General features: G+C 53.4%; 5 protein-coding genes across 5 annotated transcripts; 2 read left to right on the top strand and 3 right to left on the bottom strand.

Annotated features, from left to right (window-relative positions):
* Positions 1-4,323: 4,323 nt before the first annotated feature.
* Positions 4,324-9,183, top strand: NCS57_00637900 (uncharacterized protein; the record flags this gene model as incomplete). Its single annotated transcript, XM_053056268.1, has 4 exons — positions 4,324-4,511; positions 4,565-4,667; positions 4,732-7,668; positions 7,717-9,183. 4 exons carry the CDS (start codon positions 4,324-4,326, stop codon positions 9,181-9,183), a joined length of 4,695 nt encoding a protein of 1,564 aa, XP_052915223.1.
* A 1,299-nt stretch (positions 9,184-10,482) lies between these two features.
* On the top strand, positions 10,483-11,345 carry NCS57_00637800 (uncharacterized protein; the record flags this gene model as incomplete). The annotated part of the gene is made up of 3 exons (XM_053056267.1): positions 10,483-10,794; positions 10,860-11,048; positions 11,100-11,345. Exons 1-3 carry the CDS (start codon positions 10,579-10,581, stop codon positions 11,343-11,345), a joined length of 651 nt encoding a protein of 216 aa, XP_052915222.1. The 5' UTR covers positions 10,483-10,578.
* Positions 11,346-11,856: 511 nt separating this feature from the next.
* NCS57_00637700 (uncharacterized protein) lies at positions 11,857-13,524 on the bottom strand (the record flags this gene model as incomplete). Its single annotated transcript, XM_053056266.1, has 2 exons — positions 11,857-13,292; positions 13,350-13,524. The coding sequence occupies 2 exons, from the start codon at positions 13,522-13,524 to the stop codon at positions 11,857-11,859; spliced, it is 1,611 nt and encodes a 536-aa protein (XP_052915221.1).
* Positions 13,525-14,606: 1,082 nt separating this feature from the next.
* Positions 14,607-15,588, bottom strand: NCS57_00637600 (uncharacterized protein; the record flags this gene model as incomplete). The annotated part of the gene is made up of 2 exons (XM_053056265.1): positions 14,607-15,229; positions 15,282-15,588. 2 exons carry the CDS (start codon positions 15,586-15,588, stop codon positions 14,607-14,609), a joined length of 930 nt encoding a protein of 309 aa, XP_052915220.1.
* A 5,089-nt stretch (positions 15,589-20,677) lies between these two features.
* On the bottom strand, positions 20,678-22,258 carry NCS57_00637500 (Aa-trans domain-containing protein; the record flags this gene model as incomplete). The annotated part of the gene is made up of 4 exons (XM_053056264.1): positions 20,678-21,486; positions 21,540-21,731; positions 21,783-22,044; positions 22,106-22,258. The coding sequence occupies 4 exons, from the start codon at positions 22,256-22,258 to the stop codon at positions 20,678-20,680; spliced, it is 1,416 nt and encodes a 471-aa protein (XP_052915219.1).
* Positions 22,259-25,712: the final 3,454 nt, after the last annotated feature.

The raw sequence follows: 25,712 nt of genomic DNA, 5'->3' as shown, positions 1-25,712 counted from the left end.
AGACCGGGGGGTCGCATGGGTGTGTGGACGAGAGAGGACCCGCCTTCCGGTGGTGAAGTGTCGCGATGAATGTTGTGTTGAAATGTGTAGGTAGATTTCTTGTCGCGCGTAGGAAGCGCAACTCTTGGACAAGAATTGCTCTTTTATAAGCGCTTGAGCCTGTAACAAACATCCCTTCTACCGCCTCTAAACACTTGCGCCCATACTTGTCCAGCCAGTTATCCGTTGTCGTGTCTCTTTGAGCGCGCCTGGAGGTGTGAGCGGACTGGGTCATTATCCCAGATGGCGTGTGCAAGGATTACACTATGTCGGCATGGATGGATAGGGTGGACATGGATGGGACAGCCCGTCTGCGCGCTCCCCAAGGGAAGGGCGGGAAGAGCCAGTTGCCCCAATTTCCTCTGCCCAACGTATTTTTTTTTTCTACTTCGGCTGTCTTCTACTGCTCTTTTACCAGACATGAACTGGTGGTGTCTGCTTTCTGGGGTGAGAATTACACAACGACGAAACTCAACCCAGTCCCGATCTTGTCAATGATTAGAGGGAGCAGTAGAGTTCAAGTCGGCGCCCCGTGTGAGTGAGAAGAGTGTGTGTGACGATGACATCTTGTGCCTCGTGGCAGCTCCGCATCCATTCTCTTTCAAGGAACCAGAGTGTCATTCATTCACCGGAAACTCTTCGCCCCCCTCCCCGTGCCGCCGTCATCTTTTCATTGTTCCATTGTGACTTCTTTCTCTTATCTCAAGGCTGGAACTGCCCAAGGGGCGGTAGCCAAACCGCCGAGTCTTTATGGGAGATCTTGTTTCGGCTTGGAACATGTCTTGACCGTGTGTCGTCGTGTTGTCGACGTTGCTGATGCGTGTGTGCGTGCGTGAGAGTGGGAGATCCCGGTCGAGGACCCCTGCTGCGGTCGAGCAAACACCTGAGGAGGTGACAACTCTCCATGCCCGCCCTGCCCTGCCCTGCCCTGCGCAGCATTGGACGTACATACAGAGGAGAGGCAGAGCTACCCTACAAACTGACCTCCGAACAACCCAACGGGGCGAATCGATGTACGTCTCTCTTTTTTGATCGACGACCTTTCTCTGGCCCAACGGCACACACACTCACCCGGAGAGTCATTCCCTGCTGGGCTGAGGTGATGGTCCACGAGCCACCATCACTGACAGCCCACCACCCACCACCACCACCACATTTCAGGACATGTACATCAAGATCCACCACCTTACATGCACCCAGACGCTTCACACCAGCAGACGTTCAGGAGCCTGGTCCAATGTGCACGCTTCGCAGCGTTCGAGTCGAGCGCATGTAAGTATGTCTTGAAGCCAGGAGCGCTTCAAACAGCAAGCCACCGCGGCTGGTTCTAAGACGTCCTGCCTCATAAGACGCCCAACCAGACTGCTCCAGCTTCCATCGTGGAAGCGTAAATAGAAGCACTGCGCCTGCGGATCATGGATCCATTACGGTACTCTCACCTCGTACCCTCCAAGTACCCGGTACCGTGCCTGGGCCTAGGGTCGTCAGTCCATGGCTTCTGGAGGCAGGGATTAGGGGGTGGGAGGGGAGGGGGGGGGCTTTCAAAACGACAGGGACCCCGTGGATCCCCTTCTCCCTCCCCCGTCCAGCAGAAGCAGCTCTTTTTTTTGCTTTGCTCTGTTCTTTTGGTGGCTCTCACACCTTTTTCTCTCCGACCTGGGTTGGACTCGAGCCAATGACGGTGGCGCCTTGTTCATGCTTCTTTGTGCGTTTGGAAGCGTGTCACGTTTGCGAGTTTGGATAGACAAGCTGACTCCAGCAACGAAACTGTCTGACGACTGATTCGCCTGGGTGGTCAAGTCATCCTCTAGCTTGAACTGTCCTTCTCTAGACGATCCTGTCGATTTCGTTCTGGGCTGCCCCTCGAGCTCGAGGGCGCCAGATATCAGGGCGCACCCAATAATACAGGCACTCGATCTGCCCTCATCAAACAACTCGAGGGCGAAATGAACCTGCCCAAGCCCGTCAGCCAGCGCCAGCAGCTTTCCCCCCCTTTGGAGGAGCTTGGTCAACTCTGTTCCTCTCCGCCAGGCCGTGCGCCGTACATATCTAGTATGTTCGAATCAAACGTGACACTTTGATGTTGGGAGTATTTCGTTTCAGCTGTCGCCAACCCCAGACAGACATGACGGACATGAATGGGGTAGGGTACAGTACCGTGCAGTGCCAGAGCAGACGGGCCGCCAGCAAGAGCAGCAGCAAAAAGAGGAACGCAGGCGGTATGAGACTCGAGCACACATGGATGCAGTACTTCTAGCGGCCGTCCAACGACGGATGGACGCCAGCCCATGCGGCCACCGCCTCAACCTTGATCGAGAGGAGGAGGGGTCGCCACACAAACCGGCCACACTGGGCTGGAGAAGCAAGGAAGCAGGGAGGGACCCTTACTGCACTTGCACTGTAATAGAGTCCGGGCGATGCGTGGGCGAGCAATGGATCTAATGTCCTGACGGTAACACAAACGACTGCCCAGCCGGGCATTGCTGTACGGTTACGTATGTAGGTAGGTAGGTAGGCAGCAGGAGAGTGAGGCAATCAATCGTAGATGTATTTTCAACACTCGCAGCGTGTTGCGCAGGCAGTGTGTGGCGGAGGAGGACGACGAGGAGAAGCACAAGTGAATGAGATCCATGTACTGCGCGGGTACCATTTCAGGGCTAGGCGGCCTCTAGGCTCAGGCCCAGGCGCCCTGCCGACACGCCCCGTCGTCTCTTCTGGTCTAGCGCGACTCTGCCCAGGTGCCTTATCCACACTGGAAGTCCACTCTACTTTGCTTGACCTCCATTCATTCATCCATACCAACGAGTCCATGTCTCCCAGCTCGTGTCAAGAGACTCGAATTCGAATCCAAGGAATCAAGCAGCAACTTGAACGAGTGCAAAGTTTGATAGATTAGATAGCAGCAGTTGCACCGATACTGCCACATTTCCTGTGCTGGCAGACACTGGGCCAAACGGGGCGTCTCGTGCCTGGATTTACACGTCTGCCGCAGCAGCTTGTGGCCCAGTTGATCTCATCTTGCTTTCCTCCTCCCACATCCACGTCCGCTGACATTCACTTTTCTCCCCCTCAACTCTTTTCCCTCTATCGCTCGCTCTCCCCGCGTCAATCTCAATTATCGGCATACACGCGAACTCCTCTCGCTTCTCGTTGGATCCGATCCATCATTATCTCGTCCACCTTTTTGTTTGTGATCATTACCTACGGATACTTCATTTCTTGCCCCAGGAGGGAGGGACCTTTGCTTGCGACAGACACTCCACCCATCCTGCTCCAACTCGGCAGTCGCCCTGACCCTGGGCCCCAAGAATTTCCGCCTACAGGCTAGAGAGGTACGGCTACCGAGTACAGGTACAGGTACCTCAGGTAGCTCCTAGCCCGGGCAGGTTGGCTTGCCTCGACCAGGGGGGGGCCCTGGCGCCGCCAAAATTCCACACCACACATTACCACCTTCAACCCCCAACCCAAGGCGCTTGCGACCTTTTCCACCAAAACAACACCGCTCTGGGTCGACCAGCGACTCCCCTCTTCCCCCAGACGGTTTGACGAACGACCATTTCGTCGACCTTTTTTCTTCTTTTTAGACTTCTTTTTCCTGTCAGACACGAGCAAACCGACGACGACCCTTGCGGCGAGCCGGCCCGACCCATTTTATCTTTACCAACGAAGACGCACCGCACCTTTCACGCCTCGACACGACACGACGCTGAATCGCCCTCGCAATCCTTCCCACATGCACTGTCGCCGCTCGCTCCTCTGGACATTTCAACACCGCTCACGCAAGGTCTTGACAGTTTTAACGACTTGCCGTCTCGCATAAACTCGCTACATACCGTTGTGTACTCTGTATCGTCCTCGCGATCGTACCGAGCCGCGAAGCTTCGACCCATCGCGAATCTGGTGCTCTTGATCGAACCCGCTTCTTGGCCAAGTCCTGCTCCGACCCCGAACACGCGACACGCCTTCACATCTGGGAGTTGAAAGTGGCCGCCACCTTGTCGAACAACTGGTTGCCTCTTTATGGACCGCCTTGCAGCCCACTAGGCAACCCGCAGCCCTTTTGACGGCCATCCGCCTCGTCACCAGACCACACTTCAAAACTTGGCCGACAGCACCTATCTGCCTTGTTCGACATTACTCATACATCGCCGCGATCTTGCTTCTGACTGTCAACGATCCACCGCCGCGACCGCTGAATTGCCTTTTCATCTCGAACTATCGTACGCGAGCTGCATATACCACAAAACCTAGATTGGATCTCGCCGAATCGCTTCCACTGCGGCCATGGCGGCCAACATGCAGCACATGGCTGGGGCCGGCCAGATGATGCAGCAGCAGATGAGGAAAGGGTCTCACCCTCAGCTCCAGCAGATCGTGTACCAGAACCTGGTCCAACACACACAACCCTTTACCAGTCTATGCTGGCAGTCCAATGTCACCGTCCTTGACCGTCTTGGTAAAACCATGAACCTGTATGTCTGCCTGGATACCGTGTTTGAGACGCGAGTCCGCTAACAAATACCAGCATCACCAACATTGCTCTCGCCATGAACGGGTACGATCACTTGAAGGCTGCAGAATTTGGCTGCAACTTTGAGCGCAGCGTGTTTCATGAATCCCCGACAAAGGTAAACTCGTCGCCCTGCCGACGGCAACATCTTTCCTCGGATAATGTATTGACCGATATTTTAGGAAGCTTACGAGCGGGAGATGACCAACAAGATGGTCGAGTTCTACAAACAAAGAGAGGCCAACGGAACTAACATTACGAACAAACTCAACGCCAACGCGCAGGCTCAAGCCCAAGCCCAGGCTCAGGCTCAGGCCATGATGCAAATGCAGATGGGACGCGGAATGGGACAAGGTCCTCAGCAAGGTTTCCAGCCAATGCAACACCAGCTCCAACCCGGTCAGATGCCCCAGCAACAACAACAAATGCCGATGGGCATGAGCATGGGAGGAATGGGCATGCCGAACCAGGCAGGTCGCGGGATGGGCCCGAACCAACAAATGATGGGAATGCCGGGAGGACAGAACCGACCGCAACCTTTTCCCCAAGAAATGGCGCGATTATCAGCACAAGACAAGGCCAAGGTTGCCGAGCTTGCGACAAAGATTATGAGCAATGCCACTGAAGAACAGAAGAACGCTACCCGGATGCAACTCTCAAAAGGACTCACTCCCGCACAACTTGCCGAGTTTCAAGCCCAAGGGAAGGATCCACTAATTTGGTTCTATCAAAACCATGCCTTCCAGATTCTCAAGAACAACATGGGCCGACTGCAGCAGCAACAGCAGCAGAGAGGTCAACCGCAGCAAGGCATGGGCCAGAACCCTAACAATCCCCAGGCGGTCATGATGCAGCAGCAGGCAAGCCAGAAGTCCCTTCATCAACAAGGCCAGCAGCCCCAGTCTCAACCTCAGCAACAGCTCCCCCAGCAGGGTCAGCAACAAGGTCAGCAGCAGGGGCAGCAGCAAGGGGTGAATGGCGCGCAAGGAGGAAACGACTTTACCTCGTTCACTCCCAACATGGACAGCATCAAGGACCAGCAGATGAATGGCCTTATGGCACAGCAAGCTGGTCAGATGGTTGTCCCCGCGAGCAACGGACCAAACCGCAATCCCACACCACAACCCATGGGCCAGAACATGCCTAACCAGCAAGGTCCAAACCAAGGTGTCCGTCCTCCTCAGCAACAGCAGCAACAGCCACAGCAGAATGTGAATCTCCAGCAGATGAAGATGAACCAGGCCGCTCAGTCCCAGAACCAGGCTCAAATGAAGTCGATGCAAGGCCAGGCTGGCGTTGGTGGAAACATGCAGCCTTCTCAGAGCCCTGCCATGAATACCCTCAACACTCCTGTTTCGCGACCGCCGAACGGCATGAACCCGATGGGCAACCAGGCTGGCGTCCAGTTTGGTGATCAACGGTTCAACCAGGGAGCTCAGAGACCAAACAACCAGGCCTTCCAGAACATGCTCGCCAATCTTTCACAAGAACAGCGTGCGACCATCAGCGGTTTGGCTCCGGATCAGCTCAACGAGGTGATGCAACGATGGCAGAATCGGCGACAGGAGAACATGGCAATGAACGGTGGCCAGGGCAACCCGGGGCAGATGCAGAACCGACCTCCAGGCCAGATGGGCCAGATGAACCCCAACATGGGTGGGCAAATGCCTGTCGGCATGCAACAGCCTGGCGGCCCGATGAACAGCAACCAGCCACAGATGCCAATGCGTATCCAGAACCCACAGGCGATCGCCATGATGGACACGATGGATTTGCCGCCTCAAGTTCTACAACACCTGAACCAAGTTCCTCCTGAGGTCAAGAAGTGGGGGCAACTTAAGATGTGGCTTAACCAGAACAATGTTGGCCAGAATGTTCGCAACCAGTTGGCAACTGTGCAACAGAGACAGTTCCAGCTCATCCTCCAGAGGCGCAATAACATGATGCCACAGCAGCAGCAACAGCAACCGCAGCAGCAGCCTCAGCCCCAGCCCCAGCCCCAGCAACAACACCAACCCCAGCCGCAACAGCAGCAGCCTCAACCTCAACAGCAGTTGCAGCTACAGCAGCAGCAACAAGCGAACCAGCCACAGGCACAACAGCAACAGCAGCCCGGCCAGCCTAACAATGCGAACCCTGGCATGCAAAATCCTGGTGGAGTTGGACCAAATGGTCTACAGGGGATGCGGCAGCAGGTGGCCATGAACGTTCCACCCCAGTTGCTTCAGGCCACTGCCCAGGACCTTGCGCAAGTCCGCAGCCAAAGACCAACCCTGGCCAACATCCCTGACGAACAGCTGCGTGCGATGGTCATCCAGATGAAGAAGCATTCTTGGATGCAGCAGCAACAGTTGCGAAACCAGGCGCAAGCCCAAGCTCAAGCCCACGCACAGGCCCAGGCGGCTCGCAACCAGGCCCAGGGTCAAGGCCAGCAACCTGTTCAGAACCAGATGGGTGTTCCTCAAGCCCAGATGCAAATTCAGCAGCCGCCACAGCCCACCCAGACTCCACAGCCCCAGAACATGCAGGTGCCAGACATGGGACAGAATGCTACTCCTCAGACAACCGGTCAGAGGCAGCCGAGCGCGACCCCCGAACAGACACGAGGTCCTCGACAGCAACCGGCCAACAACCGGGCCCAGCCTCCCAACCCATCGCCGGCATCAGCCCCGAAGAACTTGAAGCGACCAAGCAATGATGAGAATGCTGACGTTCCTGAACCTGCCAAGCCAGCACCGACCAGACCTGCGTCTCAGCCGAACCAGCAGCAGCAAATGCCCCAGCAGCAGCAGCAACAACAGGGACCCAAGCAAATCCCGAACCTTGCTTCGCTTTCACCAGAACAAAGGGCCAAGTACGAGCAATTGATGAGAATGCAGATGGCGAACAGGATGGGCAACCAGGATGAGATGGAGCGCCTCAAGGCAATTGGACAAGAGGAGCAGCGGCAGGCGTTGCAGGAGCCCCTGACCGACATTCCCATGTCGCCCCAGGAGCATGCTGAGACGGCGAGCAGACTACAAAGGATTGTGCTCGACATGAATAAGATTGGCCGTGGGCTGCGCAAGTGGTATAGCGTTACTCGCGATGAGGCGCGTGCTAGGATGTTCTTCCGAACAGTAAGTTCTGAAAGCCCTTGTATGAAGGATTGTGCTAACTTGATTCAGCGATGGCGGATCATGAAACAGTTTGCGGACGGTGAACAGATGAAGGTGCTCAAGGACACATTCAGCATTCGGTGTGCTGAGATCGACCAGGCTCGGGCGATGCTCGAGAGTATGGCCAAGGATCTCGCGGCTAGTGTCTACGCATCTCAAAAGTATGGTGAGATGCAGCGGCAGCAGCAGGCGCAGCAGGCACAACAGGCACAGCAGCAGGGTACTCCTCAGGCCCAGAACGCCCGCCTTGCTCAGCAGCAACAGCCAGCGCCTCAGCAACAACAACAGCAGACACAGCAGCCGCAACAGGCACAGCAGCCTCAAGGAGGCCAACCAGCTGCTTTGAATGCTGAGAATCTGCGCAGGAACTCGCAGGCTCAGGCCACCGCCCCTAAGGGTGGCAACAAGGCCAGCCAAGCAGCAGGCGCTTCGACCACGGCCCAACCCTTTGCATTTGGCGCCTTGTCACCTCACGGCAACCCCAGCTACGGCGGAAAGCCTCCCAAGGACATGAACCTCCAGCTACCACCTGCGCGCAAGAAGCAGAAGACTACCGGGCAGACACCGCAGGGCGCCACTCCATCACCGCAGATCAGCAAGAAATCGTCGCCTGATATGCGAAGAGCGTCCGAGTCTCAGGCGCCCCCCAAGCCGGTACTTCTCTGCAAGGAGCCAGAATGCGAGCACTCGACTGTTGGCTTCCCTAATGAGCAGGCTCTCCAGAACCACATTCAGGAAGAGCACACCAAGCCGCATGAGGATCCTATGGGATTCGTGCGGGACAACCTGGCTTTGGCTCTGGGTCTGGAACCCGACGGCACTGTGAAGAAGGAGAAGCTGGAGGCGCCGCCCATGAGCATGACCAACTCCAAGCAGGGTCAGACCCCAGCTACCATGACGGCGACGCCCATGTCTGGCGATGGGATGAAACGATCGGCTAGCAGCATGAGTAGGCCCCTAGACAACAAGGCGGGCAACAAGACTGGCGCAACGCCCAAGCCGGCGGACAACAAGGCCGTTGAGAGCACTGTCAACGACCCATGGGCCGGCTCGACGATTGATCCTCAAACTCTGATGCAGAATCTGGGTCTCGAGAAGGGAATGGGAGTGGGCTTTGGCGCCACTTTCGACCCAACTCTCTACCGATCAACAACACCCAACGACACACCAGATTCGGCCAAGGAGGGCAGTGAACCAAACAGCGACATTTCGGAAGGCGTAAGCCTCGACATTGGACTTGGCTGGGCGAGCCTGGAGCCTGACATGCTTCTCAACATGAACATGGGCAACACCAGTCTAGACGGCAACGCTGAGCAGCTGGACATGAGCACTGTGCTTGAAGAGGCGGGCCTGGACCCTTCGATGCTGATGGAGCCATCAAGACAGGCACCCGACTGGGATGAGGTTCAGGTGGACTTTTCGAAGCCTTTCCAGATGGACCCGAGCCATTACTTTATGGCAACGACGACTTCTTGAAAGATCTTGGACAGATGTGTATGAAAAGGAAAGTGAAGAAGACACGAGGTCAATAATTGGGGATGATGAGTTTGACGGCCTCGGGCTATATACCCACCCGGCATGACGACATGTTTTCTCGGTTTTATTATTTGGCATGATTCAGCATTGTTTTGTTTTACTGTTTCTGGCATAACAGTTATGAAGGGGCGGTGGAAGTTGGCAAGGGCAGAAAAGGAGTGAGGAAAGGAAGGTGGCAAAAATATGCATTGAGGATGTTTTTCCTCGAGCCAGCCTGAGGGCAGGCCAAGGCTCTGTAGGCACACACACATTGGGAGTTTTTGTGTTAGCGGATGAGGCAGATGTTTTGCGATGTTGGAGGGATTCCCTTGACGGTCGCTGTTGGAACACGTCACCGGATTGATTTGATCAAGGTTATTCTAGATGTTTTGTATTCGTTTGGTGGTGACGAAGCTCCGGGGATACATAGGCTTGGAGCAAATGATACCCAGCGTTTTGCTATCATGACAGTTTGTATGGATGTTGCTGTTTGATGTTGGATGTAACCGTATCTGGCCAAGCACGACCGAGTGCCGAGACGGACGTAGCTCCGGGTATGAGACGAGATGCCGCTGCCGGTCCCGTTCCTGCATCCGGGCCGCTGCCCCACGAAGCACGTGCGGCTCCGGCGAGCTAGGCCTATTGTGTGCTAAACTGGCTGGGGGTAGCTGGCGGGTGTTGTGTAATATGAGCTAGTCTGAATCGGGAAATAAGTCAACAGTGAATGGGCGAGGCTGGTATTTAGAGTGCTGGGAGGAAGGAACGCGACCAACCGTGTCTGTGGAGCCCCCTCGTTGAATGAGCAGCAGCCAAAGAGGCTGGGTTAGGGTTGAATAGAGGGACGTGACGGCCAGTTTTGGAGGCCCGAGATGATGGTTAATGGCAGGTTGAGAGCGAATGGATTGTGTTTTTTTAAAGTTTGATGTGATGAATTGGGCCTGATGGACATGGTTGCTGTTACGCATTTGTTGATGCATCATTTATTTATTTATTAGGCATTTGTTTGTTTCAGTACATGTCGTTGACCAAGGAATTGAGTGAATTAAAGCGTAGACAGTACACGTCCCCCCCCCCCCCCCCCCATGTCTCGTGCCTGTCAATTTTCCCCAACTCGCGACAGCGCCGCCCGCCCCTCGTTGGAAATCTTAGCAAAATTCTTATCTTATCGCCGCCGCGTGTATGTGCCCATTCAAATACCTACACCTTTACCCAGTAAATCAATCTAACTCCCACTAACACACGCTCCTCATCAGACGCGACGACAATCCTCCCACTTCTTCTTTTAATTATAGTTTGACCAAGAAGATTCTTTTTTTTTTATATACCCCGTGTCTATCATCTATTTTCTGGTTTGCAATGGAGACTTGTTCACCTAGCAAGCGACGCGCGCTCGCTCCCCTCGACTCCAACGCGCTGGCCCCAAAGACACTTTTCAAGGCCCCCACGGCGAGCACTTCGAGCGGTATCAGCCCCGTCAAGATGGCCATCGAGGGGAGGAAGAGGCTCCTCGAGATGGAGAGCGCCGCGGCTGCGAGTCCCGCGGGGAAGAAGGCGTGTCTAGGACGTGACGAGGTATGTTGGCAGAAGATGTCATGACGTAAAGAGAACAAAGACATGCTAACATTGGGGTTCTATAGGACGCGTCCGAGAGGAGCAACAGCCCTGATGTTAGTTCTGTATTCGACACGTCTGCCAACGACGCTTCGTGGGCTACAGCTGCTACTGAACACGACGGCGCTGCAACAACCGTAGCTCGTACATCGACATCAGCTCCCGCATCACCAGCACCTTCAAGAGGAACCCTAACGCGGCAACAAGTAAGACAAGTACGTTTAACCAGCTCAAACCAACAAACCACCAATACTAACAACCTCCAGAGAGCAGAGACCCTTCGACTCCGCCTCAGCCTCGCAAACTACAAGCTCCGCACAGGTCAGACGGCCGTGCCCCTCGCCGAGCTGCAGCGTCGTCCCCTCCTCCCACGCGCCATCCACGTACGGTCCCCGACGCCGCCCCCCGCCGCGCCCGAGTCTGACATTGGGGAAAAGGACCGTCGGTCTTCGACGGACTCGCAGCGGACAGAGGTGATGCCTTCTGAAGGAGAAGAGGAGACGACAAGTTGATGATTTATATTTGCTACCCAAAGGAAAAAAATCTTGGGGAAAATGGAGTTTGGGTTGGCGGAGTTTTTGATAGGGTTGTTCCATCTCATCAGCGTGGCATGTGGGCAAAGCGAAGCGATGAAACGGGGAGGGCATCTTTCTCCAAGAGGTGTTTATCCTCTTGTACTGTGATGGGGGACATAGGGCATCACAGCGTATCTATCTGGACCAAAGTTCCAAGAGATATTCCCATGGCGTTATAAGGGTGGGCTCATGGCATGCGTGCATCATTTTTGGGGGGGAGGGCGGAAGGGCTTCCTGCCATGATATCTGGACATGTCTGGAATCCCATGCACATAGCGGTTCAATTGCTACAATGATTTATTCATTCATTCACTACAGTCAGTCGTAGGTCTCGTTCAACGTCTTGCGACATGATATCCAAGTCTTAGTCGTCGCCCTTGGTATATCCTCAACTCCATCCACGCATACCCCGCCAGCCAACTCCAGCATCTCAACTCAATATCAACGCTTAGTCTACAAGGATCTTGGGCTCCAAAGATCCATACTTCTCAAAGAACTCCTTAAACAGTCGGATACCGTAGCCAACATCCGCGGTGCCACCCGTCTCGCGGATGCTGTGCATGCTGAGCTGCGGGTTGCCAAGGTCGAGCGTTCGCATGCCCAGCTTGGCAGCGAGACCGGGCCCGATGGTGCTTCCGCACGGCGAATCGTTGCGCACGACAAAGAGCTGAAGAGGCACACCGGCTGTGCGGGCGCATTCCTGGAGGAGCACGATGCCGGGCGAGTTGGTGGCGTAGCGCTGGTTGGCGTTGATCTTGATCACAGTACCGCCGTTCATGGCTGGCTGGTGCGACGCCTCGTATTTGCCAGCATAGTTGGGGTGAACAGAGTGCGCCATGTCGGCCGACACGAGGAATGACCGCGATAGCGTCTGCTCGTATGCCGTCGCCTCCTCACCCTCATGGTGGACAGCTTCATAGCTACCCTCGCTGGCAGTGTCGCGGTTTCCGGGGAGGACCGAGAGACGGCGGATGACGGATGGCAGCAGGTTGGAGTTGGCACCCTGTGCCGAGGTCGAGCCAATCTCTTCGTGATCAAAGCAGACGGTCAATCGGATGGTGTTGTCCTCCTCGAGAGCGTCCTCCTCCTTAACCGACTCAATAAGGCCCTCGACTGAGCAGTAGGTCATGCCAAGGTTGTCGAGGCGAGGGGAAAAGATGAATTCGTCGTTGATACCGCCAATGCACGACTTCTGGGTATCATAGAGCACAAGCTCAAAGTCCACCACAGAGGCGACATCGACTCCAGCCTCGGAAGCAATGACGTCAAGAACGTTGGGGTGGTGTCGCTCCGTCATGGCCTTGAGAGGCTTAAAGTCCTCCTCCTCTGCCTCTGCCTCACCCTCCTCCTTCTTTTCCTCTTCCTTTTCCTTCTTTGCTCCCTTGTTCAGCTCGGCAGCTGCGAGACCTGTAATTGGGAAAAGTTCCGTCTCCTTGTTGGGATCGAAGTTGCTCTGTCGGTGAAGGTGGATTGCCAGGGTCGGGATTCTCAGCAGGGGCTTGTCGACCTTGATAAGCTTCTGAACAAAGTTGTCGCCCTCCTTGACCAGGACACGACCGGCGATACTGAGGTCTCGGTCGAACCATGAAGTCCAGATACCACCACCATATGTTTCAACGCCGACCTGGAGGAAGCCAACGTTGGACTTCTTGGAAACTGGCTTGACTCGGAGGCAGGGAGAATCGGTATGGGCGCCAACGATGGCGACGGGGTTACCAGGACGCCACTTACGGCCGATGGTAAAGGCGACGATGGTCGAAGCGTTGCGGGTGAGGTAGTACTTGCCGCCGGGTCGGAGAGTCGAGGCCCACGAGTCACGCTCGCGGATGAGGGTGAAGCCCGCCTTTTCGAAACGAGCCGAGGCGGATCGGACAGCGTGGTAAGCTGCAAAGCAATGTTAGCGGGAGAATGTTAGCAAGAGGGGGTCGAGGAGGCTCTAACGGGTAGGCGACTCATTGACAAAGTCAACAAAGTCGAGAGCTTCTTGAGGAGGGGCCATGCTGGGCAACGAAGTCGAGAAGGATGCGACGAATGCGACAGATGGTCGTGAAGAAGATGCAATTGCGATTCTAGACGGAAGAAGACGGCGTGATGAGATGCGGGAGAAGGAGAGCATCTGGCGGAGATGGAGGAGGAGAAAGAAGGCGGGCGTCTAGTTAGCAAGTTGGAGATAGGTACATCAATCGAGGGTCGTTGGAATGGTCATGGTCGGTCAAGTCATGTGGTTGGTCAGTCAATTGAACCTGAAGGTCCAAGCTTCGGTACGTACCCGCTCACTGACCAGAAGAGGCGGGGGTTCTACTCACCCCCCGGTGGATGAGAAGCACTGCACTCATGGTGATGATCTGGATGGCCCTGTTATGACACTGTTTCTTTCAGGATAGGTATCACTAGTATCTGAAATGATAGATGACCCCTTAACTTCCAGTCATTGAGGCTATCAAAACCTCATTGTAAGGTTGACGAGCAAACTCACCATGTTCCCCACCACTTACATCCACGACAACCTCGGTTGTGAACGATCTGTCCTGCCTGGGAAAATAAGCTTGAATCATCACTATCATGAGAAAAGAAAGAAGAATCGATAAGCTGATATACACAACGACTAGGCTGCAGTTTCTACTCGACAGCAACCCAAGACATCTTCCAAACCCCCATGCCCAGCTGCACCTCTCTCCTCCAGGCATGATGATGATGCTTGGCCGGCTGCTCCGGAAAAGACGACTGCGTTTCTAGACAGGTCATGATGGCCATGTAGTGTGATTTTGGTATATAAGCTGAGACAAAAGTATTCGTAGCACTTCTCACCCGTCGTCATCCCAAGGATATCAAAAGAAGCATGGAAGGGTGTCCCCTAGATTTTCTTGTTTTTATGTTTTATTCCATCTATAAAATCCTAACCCGGCAACTCCCGTATAATTCCATGCTGTAAATCCCCGGTCATTAGAGACCCCCAGATATCTAACCATCCCGATTTGATGGCCCTGTCATACCCAAAGCTCAATGGTCGATATTTCCACCAGAGCTACCTGAACAATTCTATCAAAACCAAATCCAAGATAAGACAAAGAAAATCAAAATCAATGTGCTAATATCGCTAAGACAAAGAACATCTCATCCCCGGAGCGGTCGGCTAACTGCTCCAACACTGCAAGTATAGACAACCATCATTTTGGCAGACTCGGCAGCAGCTTATCCTCAAAGGTTTTGGTTGTTCACAGTGCCATCGGAGCTGCCGCGGAGGCTGGAGACTGTGGCACCCTTCTCGCTCTCGGAAACGGCGTTGGTGTATTCGGGCTTGTTGAAGACGAGACCAGGGTGGCCGAAGCAGAGAGCGATGGCAGCAAGAACAATCATGACACCCTCAAGGATGATGAAGGGGATCTCGTGCTTGATAAGATCACCATCATAACCATCCTTCAGCTCGGCGACACGGTAGATGCATCGGGTGAGGATGAGGATGATGGAGGCGGAGAGACCGGCAAAGAAGGCCTTGAGGCGCCAGCCAAAGTTGGCGGCGCGACCAGAGCGCCAGTAGCGGACCATGTAGTCACTGAAAGCGACGATGAAGAGGAAAAGGATGATGACCTGCAAGATCAGACCAGCCATGGAGATGTCGACACCCACGTCGTTGTCGGACGAGGTGGACATGGCACCACCGGCGGCCTGGAGGACGAGGCAGACGATATCGAAGGGGATGAAGATCCAGTAGAAGAGCTGGGGCTTGAAGCGAGAGAGCTCAGGGGCGAAGAAAACGATCGTCTTGGAGAGGGTGACATAGATGGACGCGGTGTAGAATACGGGTGCGATGGTGAGGCAGACTATGATGTGTCAGTTGAAGTTTGCAAGAGGTTTTTTTTTCTAGAGGCTCACCAATCTGAATCATGAAGGCGTTGAAAGAGAATGGGTTGTTGTACATCATGACACGACCGACATAGCCAATAACCTCAGACAAGCAGCCCATGAGCATACCGGCCATGAAACCCCAGGCCTTCCATCGGAAGCCCAGGTAGGCATGGGCGAGACCGATAACTCCGAACAGAGCGATAAAGGCAATGTTGGCAGCCAGATCGGGTCGGTAACCGAGGAGACTCCACTCGACCTTGCAGTTATCGAGTGTGCAGGGCGAGTCGGAGCCGAAGTAGTCCTCGGGAGGGATGGAGTAGTTGTAGTTGGGCATGTTGGCGGTTTAGATTGTTGATGTCGAGGGAGAGAGAAAGGGAGTGGGAGTTGGTGTATATATATTAGTCCTCAGGAAAGGCGGGTCTGAACGAGCGGGAAGAAGATGATGAGATGAGATGTAGGGAATTAAGCTTATTATGAAGCTCTTGGGAGTGGATTGTTGCTGCTGCTGGAGATGAGATGGGAATGAGAAACGGGAGATGGACGAGTTGATATAGACACGGTAGAGCCGGCAAGCCGTGTAGGCTGTATAAGGCTGGGGAACGGACTCGGTAAACACGGCTACCATGCCATGCCCTACGGCACTGGATGGACCTTGTGTGTGGTCCCTGTCCCAGGCCCACGGGCCCATGACGAGGCTCATACCGCTCGCATCTCGCATCTCGCACCCTGGGACGATTAAGAGCGATGGGTGTCCGCGGGGCGCGAGTGGCTGTTACCAACCAACAAGCGGGGCCTAGCGCGGGTACAAGCCTCAACGGGTTACACTGGCCTCTAAATTAGGGCCTGTCAGCGCAGGAATGCCCCATGGGAAGCAGGGATGTGGTGGATCTTGAGTCAAAGAGATGAGATGTTGTTCGAAAAAGGTTGATCTGTGCGGTCGACATTTGCTCGAGATTCTAAAGATGGTGCCTAAGATCGACACCCTGGTAGTCAGTCATCTACGCCAGCTAAACGCGCGGCATCGAGAGATTTCCTGTCACATCGAGAGATTTCAGTTCAAGGCAGAAAAAGAGTAGCCGCTAGTCTCGAGAGGCTTTGACGGGTGCGAGGTGCGAGTGCGAGCGCCTACGGATCTGCCCTTTTTTTCTTTATTCCCCTGCCAATGACGGCATCTTGCACAGCCCGGATCTTCCGTAGGGCAGTTTTTTTAATATTTTCTATTTTTTTAATTGGTCGAACCGCCATTATCGTCGCGTCTCGGTGCTTGCGTCAGCTATGCGAGATCCTTGGGCTTACCATTTCAAGTAATATAGTCACAACCAACAACAAATTTCCATCTCTTGAGGCTCCCTCAGCTGGTGGCTGATGCAATCCAGGTCCTTGTCGATTTCCCTTTTTTTTTTTCTCAACTTGGACAATTCATTCGATGTCTCACATGCAGAGTGATTGTCCCATAAATGCAGTCTAATGTCCTTTCTATCCCCAAAGTACTGTAGAAGCTGAAAGCTGTCTGACATGAAGCGCAGAGTCGCACCTAAAAGAGGTGTGTCTGTCTGACGACAGCTGCTTCGTGTCATCACATCACCACGTCTCGTCAATCTTACTCGTCCAAGCCACGCCTTGGATGAAACGAGGCCTGATTAAACCCAGCCCTAAAGGTGATCGGCCTGGCCGTTGGTATCCAACGAGGCTTTTGCACTGCCCTGTAAATCGCACTCGCTCAATCAAACGATCAACCATGCAGCATCTCCAACGGGGTAATTCTTGCTGACACCTTCAAGACTTAGGTTGCTCCGTAAGCCAGCAAAGACATGAAGCGAAGCGAGAGTGGAGCCGCTAAAGTTCTAAACACGTCAAACAGGGTGCCGAGTGCGAAAAGAGTTTTCAAGCCCGACTCCGTACCGTATCTCGCTCAGCACGCACCCAAGTCCGTGTCCGTGTTGTTGCCCCACACTCCGCCTCCCCGCCAGCCCGTGTCGTCGGCCGTTATCCTTATTCTCCGGCCCGGCGGTGCGTCACGTTTAGCTCCGCCCCGGCCGCCTCTTGAATCATAGATACTGATTGTTTCCCAACGAACATGTTTTTGTATTTGAGGATTTGGGTTTCTTGATTACGCAAGTGTCATCCCCGCGCAATTAATGCTACTTACACCGGTTTGGCGACCACCACGCGAACTGTCCCACTCTTATGAATAGTTGTGAGCGTACGGAGTATTCTTTTCTAAATCCTATTATTATCGTATTAATAACGCCTAGGGGTTTTTTTCTTTTTTCTTTTATCTCTATTTTATATTAAGCTAAGAATATTTCTAGATCCTATCCCTAAATTTGTCTCGAAAAGAGACTCGAGGGGTCCAACGGTAGGTCAATTGGTTAGCTACCTTATTGTACACATCAGATGATAACACAGCGTAACACATCGCGCCAATGCCTATTATCCCGTCATGCGCATTTACACATGGGAGTGTGGGAAGGGTAAGGGAAACCTGTCCGTAAGGGGGAAAACCTCGTGCGGATAACAAAACCCCTTCTGTTTGCGGCAGTAAAAACCTCCCCCGGCGGCGTAACACACTAACTAGGTGTAATAAGGTGGATAACGTGACACAGCAGCTTGGCGAAGACGAAGATAGTGATCAATTGCGTGACAAGACTGAAGCTTAAGGCTTCAGTGTGGCGGTTCCCTGTCGAGAGGGTGTCACGGGACTTGTCACGTGGTATACTGGCCACCACGTTACACTAGGCCATTTTTCTTAAGCCACTGCCCTTTATGGGTAAGTGGCCAACACAGCATCCATAACACAGCGTCAACACAACGATTGGTCCGAAGAGAGATCGCCCAGCGGTCACCACTCCGCCATGGGGGCTCGAAAAGAGACTCAAGACCTACAACCCGTAGACCACCCTCATTCCACTGAATGCACCTCCTGTCCTTTCTCACCATGTACAACGAACCTCACTTGGAGTGAAGACCGAGACATCGCATCGGTACCCGCCCCCACACGAGCACTTCTCGTATACGTTCTTCTGCAGCGAAAAGCAAGTCTTCCCCCCAGTGTTCCCCTCAACCCAATGTGCCCGCATCCTCTTAGGGTCAACGCAGACGTCCAGGTTTCCGACGCAGGTTGTTTTGAATTTGTGGCATCCACCTCCGCTGCCGATGTTGTATGTTTGCTGGCACTTGTCGCAGCGGTTGATGCGAATCCACGCCCGGGTTGGGGTAAGAGGCATGTCCGAAGCGCTTAAGAAGTCAATTTTGGCGTTTGATTGGGGGCATTCACCCTGGTCGCAACCGGCCATGACCTCGAATGTTGGTTCAGATGCAGTGATGTTGAAAGGTGAAGTTATAGCGGCCTCGGCAACAACAGCACCTTGGGCTGTCACTGTGTTGCCCAGAAGCATAGAAGCGCCAAGTAGACGAAGAAGGAGCATTGCGAAAAGTTTTGGCAAATGGCACGTGACTCAATAGTTGTAGGTTCGATTAATGGAGAGATTCAGAAGGTGACCTTGATGTGTGAGGGAGAATTTCTATAGACCTGCTCCATGTACTTATACCCTCATTTCCAGAGGATCCGAAAGCCTTTTAGATACGAGTACAGACTAAAGATAACATGTGTATCTGGTTCGACAATTGCATGTTGTTCTTCGGCGAGTTGCGATGTAGCTTCCTTTTTCAGATGGCAGACTCTGCTAAACGAACTTGTTGGACAAAGGTTCCACCCGATGGTTCTCAAGTTGTCTGTTTCCGGATTAAAAAGGCACCTCCTTCTGGACTACAAAAACCTGCCCATCTAAGGCGGCTTAGCAGGTGGCCTGGAAGATTTCGGGTACTCCAGCAACCCCACCCCCCAGCTACTCTGACAGTTGTTCTTCTTCTACCATTTATTTCAACTAGCCACACTGTGAACCTAGGTACATGTTCCTGGGGCTGCTAGGCAAGCCTGAGAGAAGCTCTCCCAACACTGGCACTGCTGCCGTCGAGCCGCCAAACAGCGGTTGGTCCTCAACCAAAGACCAATGCATGCACCACGGAACGCGCTGCTGCGGCACCAGGCGATATACGAATTTAGTGTGCTCGTTTGACCAATGACAAAGAGCACATTTGCCTCGTGCCCTTGGACTCTCTGCAATATGTATGGAGCATGAACCAGGACAGACGCTCAAAGGCGCTTTCCGTTCCCCGATGCTAAGCGGCGACACATCGTCACCTCATGAAGGCACTATGCGTGTCATCTCACGAACCTGACTCCAGCGAGAAAAACCCAAGGCCGGAGACGAGGATGGCACTCTATCGTGGGCTAGATGAATGTTGACGCGGGGGCCTATCTTGATGACCGGGCAGTCGCTAGTGCTAATAAAATGATCACCACGCCCAGACTTTAGTGCGCGGGTTCCTGAGCTAATTTTAGTGAGCTCGGGGCTTCCCGCTATGATCCCGGCTGTAGCATGGCGGATCTCGGGCGGGAAGCCACATCATTTACCAGGCACATTGATGGGGGGAAGAGGAGCTGGCCCAAATTTTGGCCTCATCACATGCGAGCTGCAACGGGAGCTCGGGATACATGCCTAGAACGCCCAGGAGCCCTGGCCGATGGCTTGAAGTAGCAATGCCGCCCCAGCCATTTCCTCGTAATCATCAACGCCGATTGCATTACCTCCTTCAGCTGGAAAAGCCCCTCTCTGTAAGTGCCATCCTCCGATCTCGCCTCGCGGGATGCCCCATCTTGTGGTTTTTGAACTGATGCCTCCTTGTAAGCCTGCAGCTACGGGTTGACTATACTCCGAAGATTCCTGCAGGAATCGGTTTGTCCAATCTTCCGAGTTGTTCCCTCCCAAATGTGACACTAAGGAGGATCCAACATAAAGGGGATTGAACTGATCCGCCGAGTAGTCTTCCAGGAAATGTTCCAGTTCTTGCCCCTCTTGCCAGTTGCTATACTGTCTGATCGCTGACGTTCCCAGGAGCAAAGATAGAACAAGAATGAGAAGAACGAGAAAATAGTGTTCTGTTCATGGGAATAGAGTTAGAAAGTAAGAATCTTGTCACGGAACTCAAGTGCAGAACGCCACGAGGGCCTATATTCTTTCATACCAAAAAGGCTTGACCAATCGGGTGATTCCTGGGGCCGTTTTACATCCTCATCCTGCCAAGATCTTGGCTCCGGGGGCATACATCCTGGATTGCCGAATTCGAGCGCCCTGACCAATTGACAGGATTCCCTCAACGCCAAGCTCTTGGCGATATGCTTCTCTCGACGGTCCACCTGTCGTGGAACAAAAAAACAACATTATTTACCACGCTGCGCAGACATATTGTCTAGAGGACGCCAAATCCTTCTCACAATTGCTCAAAATGTCGAATTGTATATATGGCATTGTCGCCAGGTTCGTCTAATCTATAACCCATGTAATACACATTTCCAATTCTCATGTAGAGTTGGAATTGTCAGCGCAGGACCAAGCCGCCGATCCTCCCGAGACCTTGTAAGAGTCCATGATGCCCACGACTGACCCGTACGTACCGGCAACCATGCAAAAGGTTCCAGAGACCACAACAAAGATGCTCCAGCAGACCATCAAGTGCCACCTGAGGTCTCGGTCCTTCCTGTACCAGTTGTCGTACAGCCACATGCAGCCATAGGGCTGGAAGCACATAAAGGTGCCAAGAAGGGCGCCAATGAGCGAAACGAGACCGCCAAAGACAGGGATGGCGCTTGCGATGATATAGGCGATAATAGTGATGCTGCCAGTGCAGCCCAGCCATGTTCCCCAATGCACCAGGGTGTTGGAGTTGAGGTGCTTAGAGCCACGCAAGATTCGCACAAATATGTACTTGGCAGGAACATGTGTCACGATCATGGCTGTGACGAGTAGTCCAGGAAGGGCGAAGCCGTAGCAGACCTTTTTCATGGTTGATCCAGCAGATCCCAGAGCAGGTGAGGCGACATAGGAGCCACAGTAGTAGTAGACAACAACTCCGATGGCGATGTAGGTGCCAGTCACAATTCCCTGTGCCCAAAGGAGGGAGCGGGTGTAGTGCTTAGGCTCACGCATCTCGGCGGCGATGGTGAAAAACGCGGGGGTTCCTGAAAAGGCAAAGATGAGGGCCGAGATAGCAGAGATGCCATCGACGAAGCTCGGCGTGTTGGTGAGCTTGTAATCAGACACCCACACGCCGCCCTTGGGTGCGGCAGCAGGACGATCCTGTACACCGACGGCAACAGTCACGGAAAAGACTATCAGCCGTTAGGAAACCTTTCAGTATTGCTTGCCAATTGGGACAACTCACTAGCAGTCATGATGCAGACAAGTCCAATCCAGGCGAGCCAACCAATCTTGCCAAGTGTGCGGATGCTAGCAAACCCAAAGGTGGCGACAGCAGCGACGGCGACAAATACGGCAGTACAGGCGGCATGTGTAGAGACGGCATTGAGACCGATTGAAATACCCAGCATGGCAGAGCCCGATACGAATATCCAATCTGATATCATCAGCGAGATTTCTTTGCAATGAATCACAAGTAGGTACTCACAGAACATAAAGATTAGAGCAAAGACCTCCCGTCCGATCTTGCCAAACATCATAAAGCCGGCATCGTCGAGTCCATAAACTTCAGGGTGTCTCTTCTTGAATATACCAATCATATAATCAGACCAAGTAGTGATGGCAGAAATAACAACGAGGCAGATGACTCCAGGGATAACACCGAGAGCGTCGAAAGTGGCAGGAATTGACAAGACACCCAGGCCGATCTGAGTCTTGGTCATGAGAGCGATGGTTGCAATCCACCCAACCTGTGTTTGAAATATCAGCCTCGGCGACAACGCGATTGGGAAGATTCGAGGTGACGCGTACATTGCGGTAGTTGGGGCCATCCTCTGTGACTTCTCCGAAGACAGCATCTTCGACGTGTGAAGAGGCATAGGTAGAGCCATTTTGGGAAGGAGGACTCTGGAGCCCATCAGAAAAGCCCTCAGAGTCCTGCGCGGGCTTCTTCTCCTTGAACATTGTGGGAGAGTTGTGAGGTGCGACGTGGGAGCAAATGTATAGGAGTGGCTTAAGTGGACATTTGGTAGAGAAAGCAGCAACCCTGGAAGGTCTGGAACGACTGGAGATAACCTGGGGGTTCGCTCTGGGGGAGGGACTCGTGATTTATTCTGGGGAAAAGAGGAGCTGACGGGGTAGAGCTAGGCTGGGGAGTTGATAGAAAAAGTATGGAATTCTGGGGAAACAAGACCCTTTTAAGTCGTTGGGTTTTGGTGCTCAGACATTGGACGGAAGGGAGAACCCCACAAGATAGCTTTCGCATTCCCCAGACTCCACAGAGAGTATGGCCAAAGAGAGACGGGGTAGAGATCATGACAACCGGGGTGGTGAACTGCGCGGAGTGGATGGAGGGGTGTGAGTGTGATGGAGTAGGTCGATTCATGAAAACCCTGCGGAACGGGCTTCTTCTCGTAATGAAAATTCACCAGATGAGCGAATTCCATGAGCCCCAGGGTGCCTCCATGACCTCATAACGTCTCCAGAGTCAAGTCTCACGAGTCGGTGCCGGTCCAGGGACTCGGGAGAGGGCTTGCTGGCTGCATGGTGGAGTATCGGATGGAGAAAACTGACATAACTGGCCCCACCTTCCCTGAAGAGGATGCTCAGGGACACTTCCCCCACTCTCCTCGGGCTCTCCTTCTTCAACGTTTTGCTCTTCTCGGGCGGAGAACCCGAGACCTTCAGTGGACAAGACAAGACTATTGAAAAGGTATAAGGCAATGTTTTGTCCCTTCCATTGCTTCCGCCATCTTCAAACTCTTTCTCATACACTAGCCAGGTACAGTAGATTCTGAAGTGAACCCTGCGGGGTCAGGGTTCTTTCCCGTCCCAAAGATTGGAGAAGGTGTGACACCTGGTCAGTTTTGGAGAAAACGAGGCGTTCCTTCCTTGAGCCTCAACGAAAGACCAAACCAAGGTCTTTGGGGCTCACCGCAGAACAAACCGATCCTGTGATAGGCTAGATCTTCTTTCACTTCTTTTCTTTTTCCTCCTGTCTCGCTCTCTCCATGTTCACATGATGTCATCCCTCCCAATCGCCTTGGCATCGCCATTGCCACCAAAAAGGAATGCGGCTGCGCTAAACTCGTAAGAGACTGGCCTCGGGAAGGAACCCGAGATGGTGTCGATGTTGACCAGAGAAGCCGACGTTGGGAGGCTAACGCACGCACGAGCCCTTCGAATCCGGCCCTGAAACTAACCACTCAAAGAGACCCCGAGCTGACATTTCAACATTGGACCATACGCAGACCGTAAAACGAAGTTGTTGGCGACGTCGTGCGGGACTCGTCCGGAGTCCCCGGACTTTCGGGGTCTCTCTCTTTCTCTTCCCCATTGGGACAAGCTGCGCCCTAGAAATGACTTCATCACTACCAGGCTCCACAGCATGAGACATGTCCCGGCTTCAAGATCTACGTTGTTTGAAAACCCGTGTTCTCCCGGGCGAGCCTGCGTCTTAGCAGCCTAGGGGATGATGAGCCATCTACTAGACGCAGGTACAGAAACCAATCATGAACCAATATGCGAGCAGACTCACACAGAGATCTCTTCTGGAGTGTTTCTAGAGCAAGGCGAAACGCTGACGATCACTCCTCGGGATGGAAAACCGAGAGCCGTTCATTGTCCAAGCTTCCCTAGGCTTTCGAACAGGAGTAAGATCCTTGCGAATATGCCTCAACAGTGTCATGCAAAACACCGGAAACAATTCCACGTGCAGGTCTTAGACGAACAAGTGGGAGAAGGTGAATAACCCCAACTCGCCGGCATGGATATCCCAGTCCATTAAGGGGTACGGAAAACAACTCGCCTAGACACCAAGTGGTTCTCGTGAGAGCTGAAAGCCACATGGGCCTTATTGGAGGTACCCATTCGTGGCAAATATCGTGAGGTAAAACAAACCTTAGAGTGGCTGGCTAATGTGACACGGGCGAAGAGGATAGCATCCAGTGTCTATTGGAGCAATCCTCGTTCGCCCTGTTTTGCCACATGCCGTTGAGATTTCGTCGAGTCACTCGTTACTTGCATGCTACATAAGGCAGGCCATGGAGGTCTAAAATCGAAGCATAGGAATCTCCCCAGACCCAAGATCTAACCCCAAAGACCCAATCTCCATATCCCCTCATTTCACCCCACGGCGGCCCCGTCCTATTACTCCATCGTGGAGGTCTAGATCCTTGTCTTTAGAGACTCAGAATCCGTTGGGCGGGTCAGTGGGCTCGCCGCCGCAGTCTCCAAGATGACCTAAGAAAGTGGCTCCCTGTTGAGCTGACTCGGCCCTGTGAAATGGATTCTATTATGTCTTGGCCATCCAATCATTCTCTCCATTTTTAGAGGTTACGAGTTTTTATAACGTCCCTTTCGTCCTCTTCTACTTCTAACCTCTCAACTTTCGCCCCAAACTCCCGATCCTTGCCAGTGGACGGCATACCCGGCCCCGTTACTCTGTATCTCCCCGTTCGTTAGCCCCCTAAGCGCGTACGACACCCATTTCTATGACATGCAAAAACATTTTCTCGGATAGAATATGACACTGGCAAACTTTTCTTCGACCGTGCGTTGGTTCATCGGCAAGCCATGTGTAGGGGAGGCAGGGGATGCCAAACATGATCTCTCTCGAGTAAGACTCGTCGAACAACGCGGTCACAGCGAACGAGAGCCGTAACATACGATAATATCGATTAATATGAAAGCTATAGTTGCATATACGCCCATTACTGTCCCGAATTTGGCCAGAACCAGGTTATGCAGCAACTATGGTGGAGTGCCGTAAGTGGCGATCTCCCTATCCCAGGAAGACAACGCACGCCAGCGGGGTGATCAAGGCTACTCTCCTCCGAATTGCGAATATGGAATCAGGACCTTGCTTCCAAGCTTCGGGATGGTTCGGAACTAGAGGCATGAGTCAGAAAGAGACACGGCACACCCGGCGGAACGGTGCAGGAGGAACCTCCACTAGACACAATGGCAGCACCCCCCTCCTCTGCAACGCTACGGAGCGAAGCATGGCTTCATCGGTCTGACTATCTGCAATGAATTTTTGACGTCAACTTGAGTCCCAACTTCCTTGGGGCTTGACGGAAGGTAGAGTTTCAGGAGCTGGAATTGGGTAACAGCCCTGATAACCGTTGCTAGCAGGTTCCGCCGACCTTTCGACACTATTGGCTTCCTTTCGAAACTATTGTAGTAGTCCATGGTATCTCTCCTTGTCTAGATGGCCCGACCAGAGCTGTTGCCATCACGATGCCCTTGCCAGACTACACTCCAGGACGTAAGACACCGACGCAAGTCATTAGCGCAGCGTACAAAGATGACCCAATCATAAAGGTTAGACATCGTTTTTCTAGATGCTATGGCCTCAATTGGACCCTTCGTGGAATCATCTCCCAGGTTGTCAATGCGAGAGGATCAATAGAGAAAC

This window comes from Fusarium keratoplasticum, chromosome 4 (assembly GCF_025433545.1).
Source record: "Fusarium keratoplasticum isolate Fu6.1 chromosome 4, whole genome shotgun sequence".
In the NCBI taxonomy this organism is placed as follows: Eukaryota; Fungi; Ascomycota; class Sordariomycetes; order Hypocreales; family Nectriaceae; genus Fusarium; species Fusarium keratoplasticum.
This window is presented reverse-complemented; position numbering and strand designations above follow the sequence as displayed.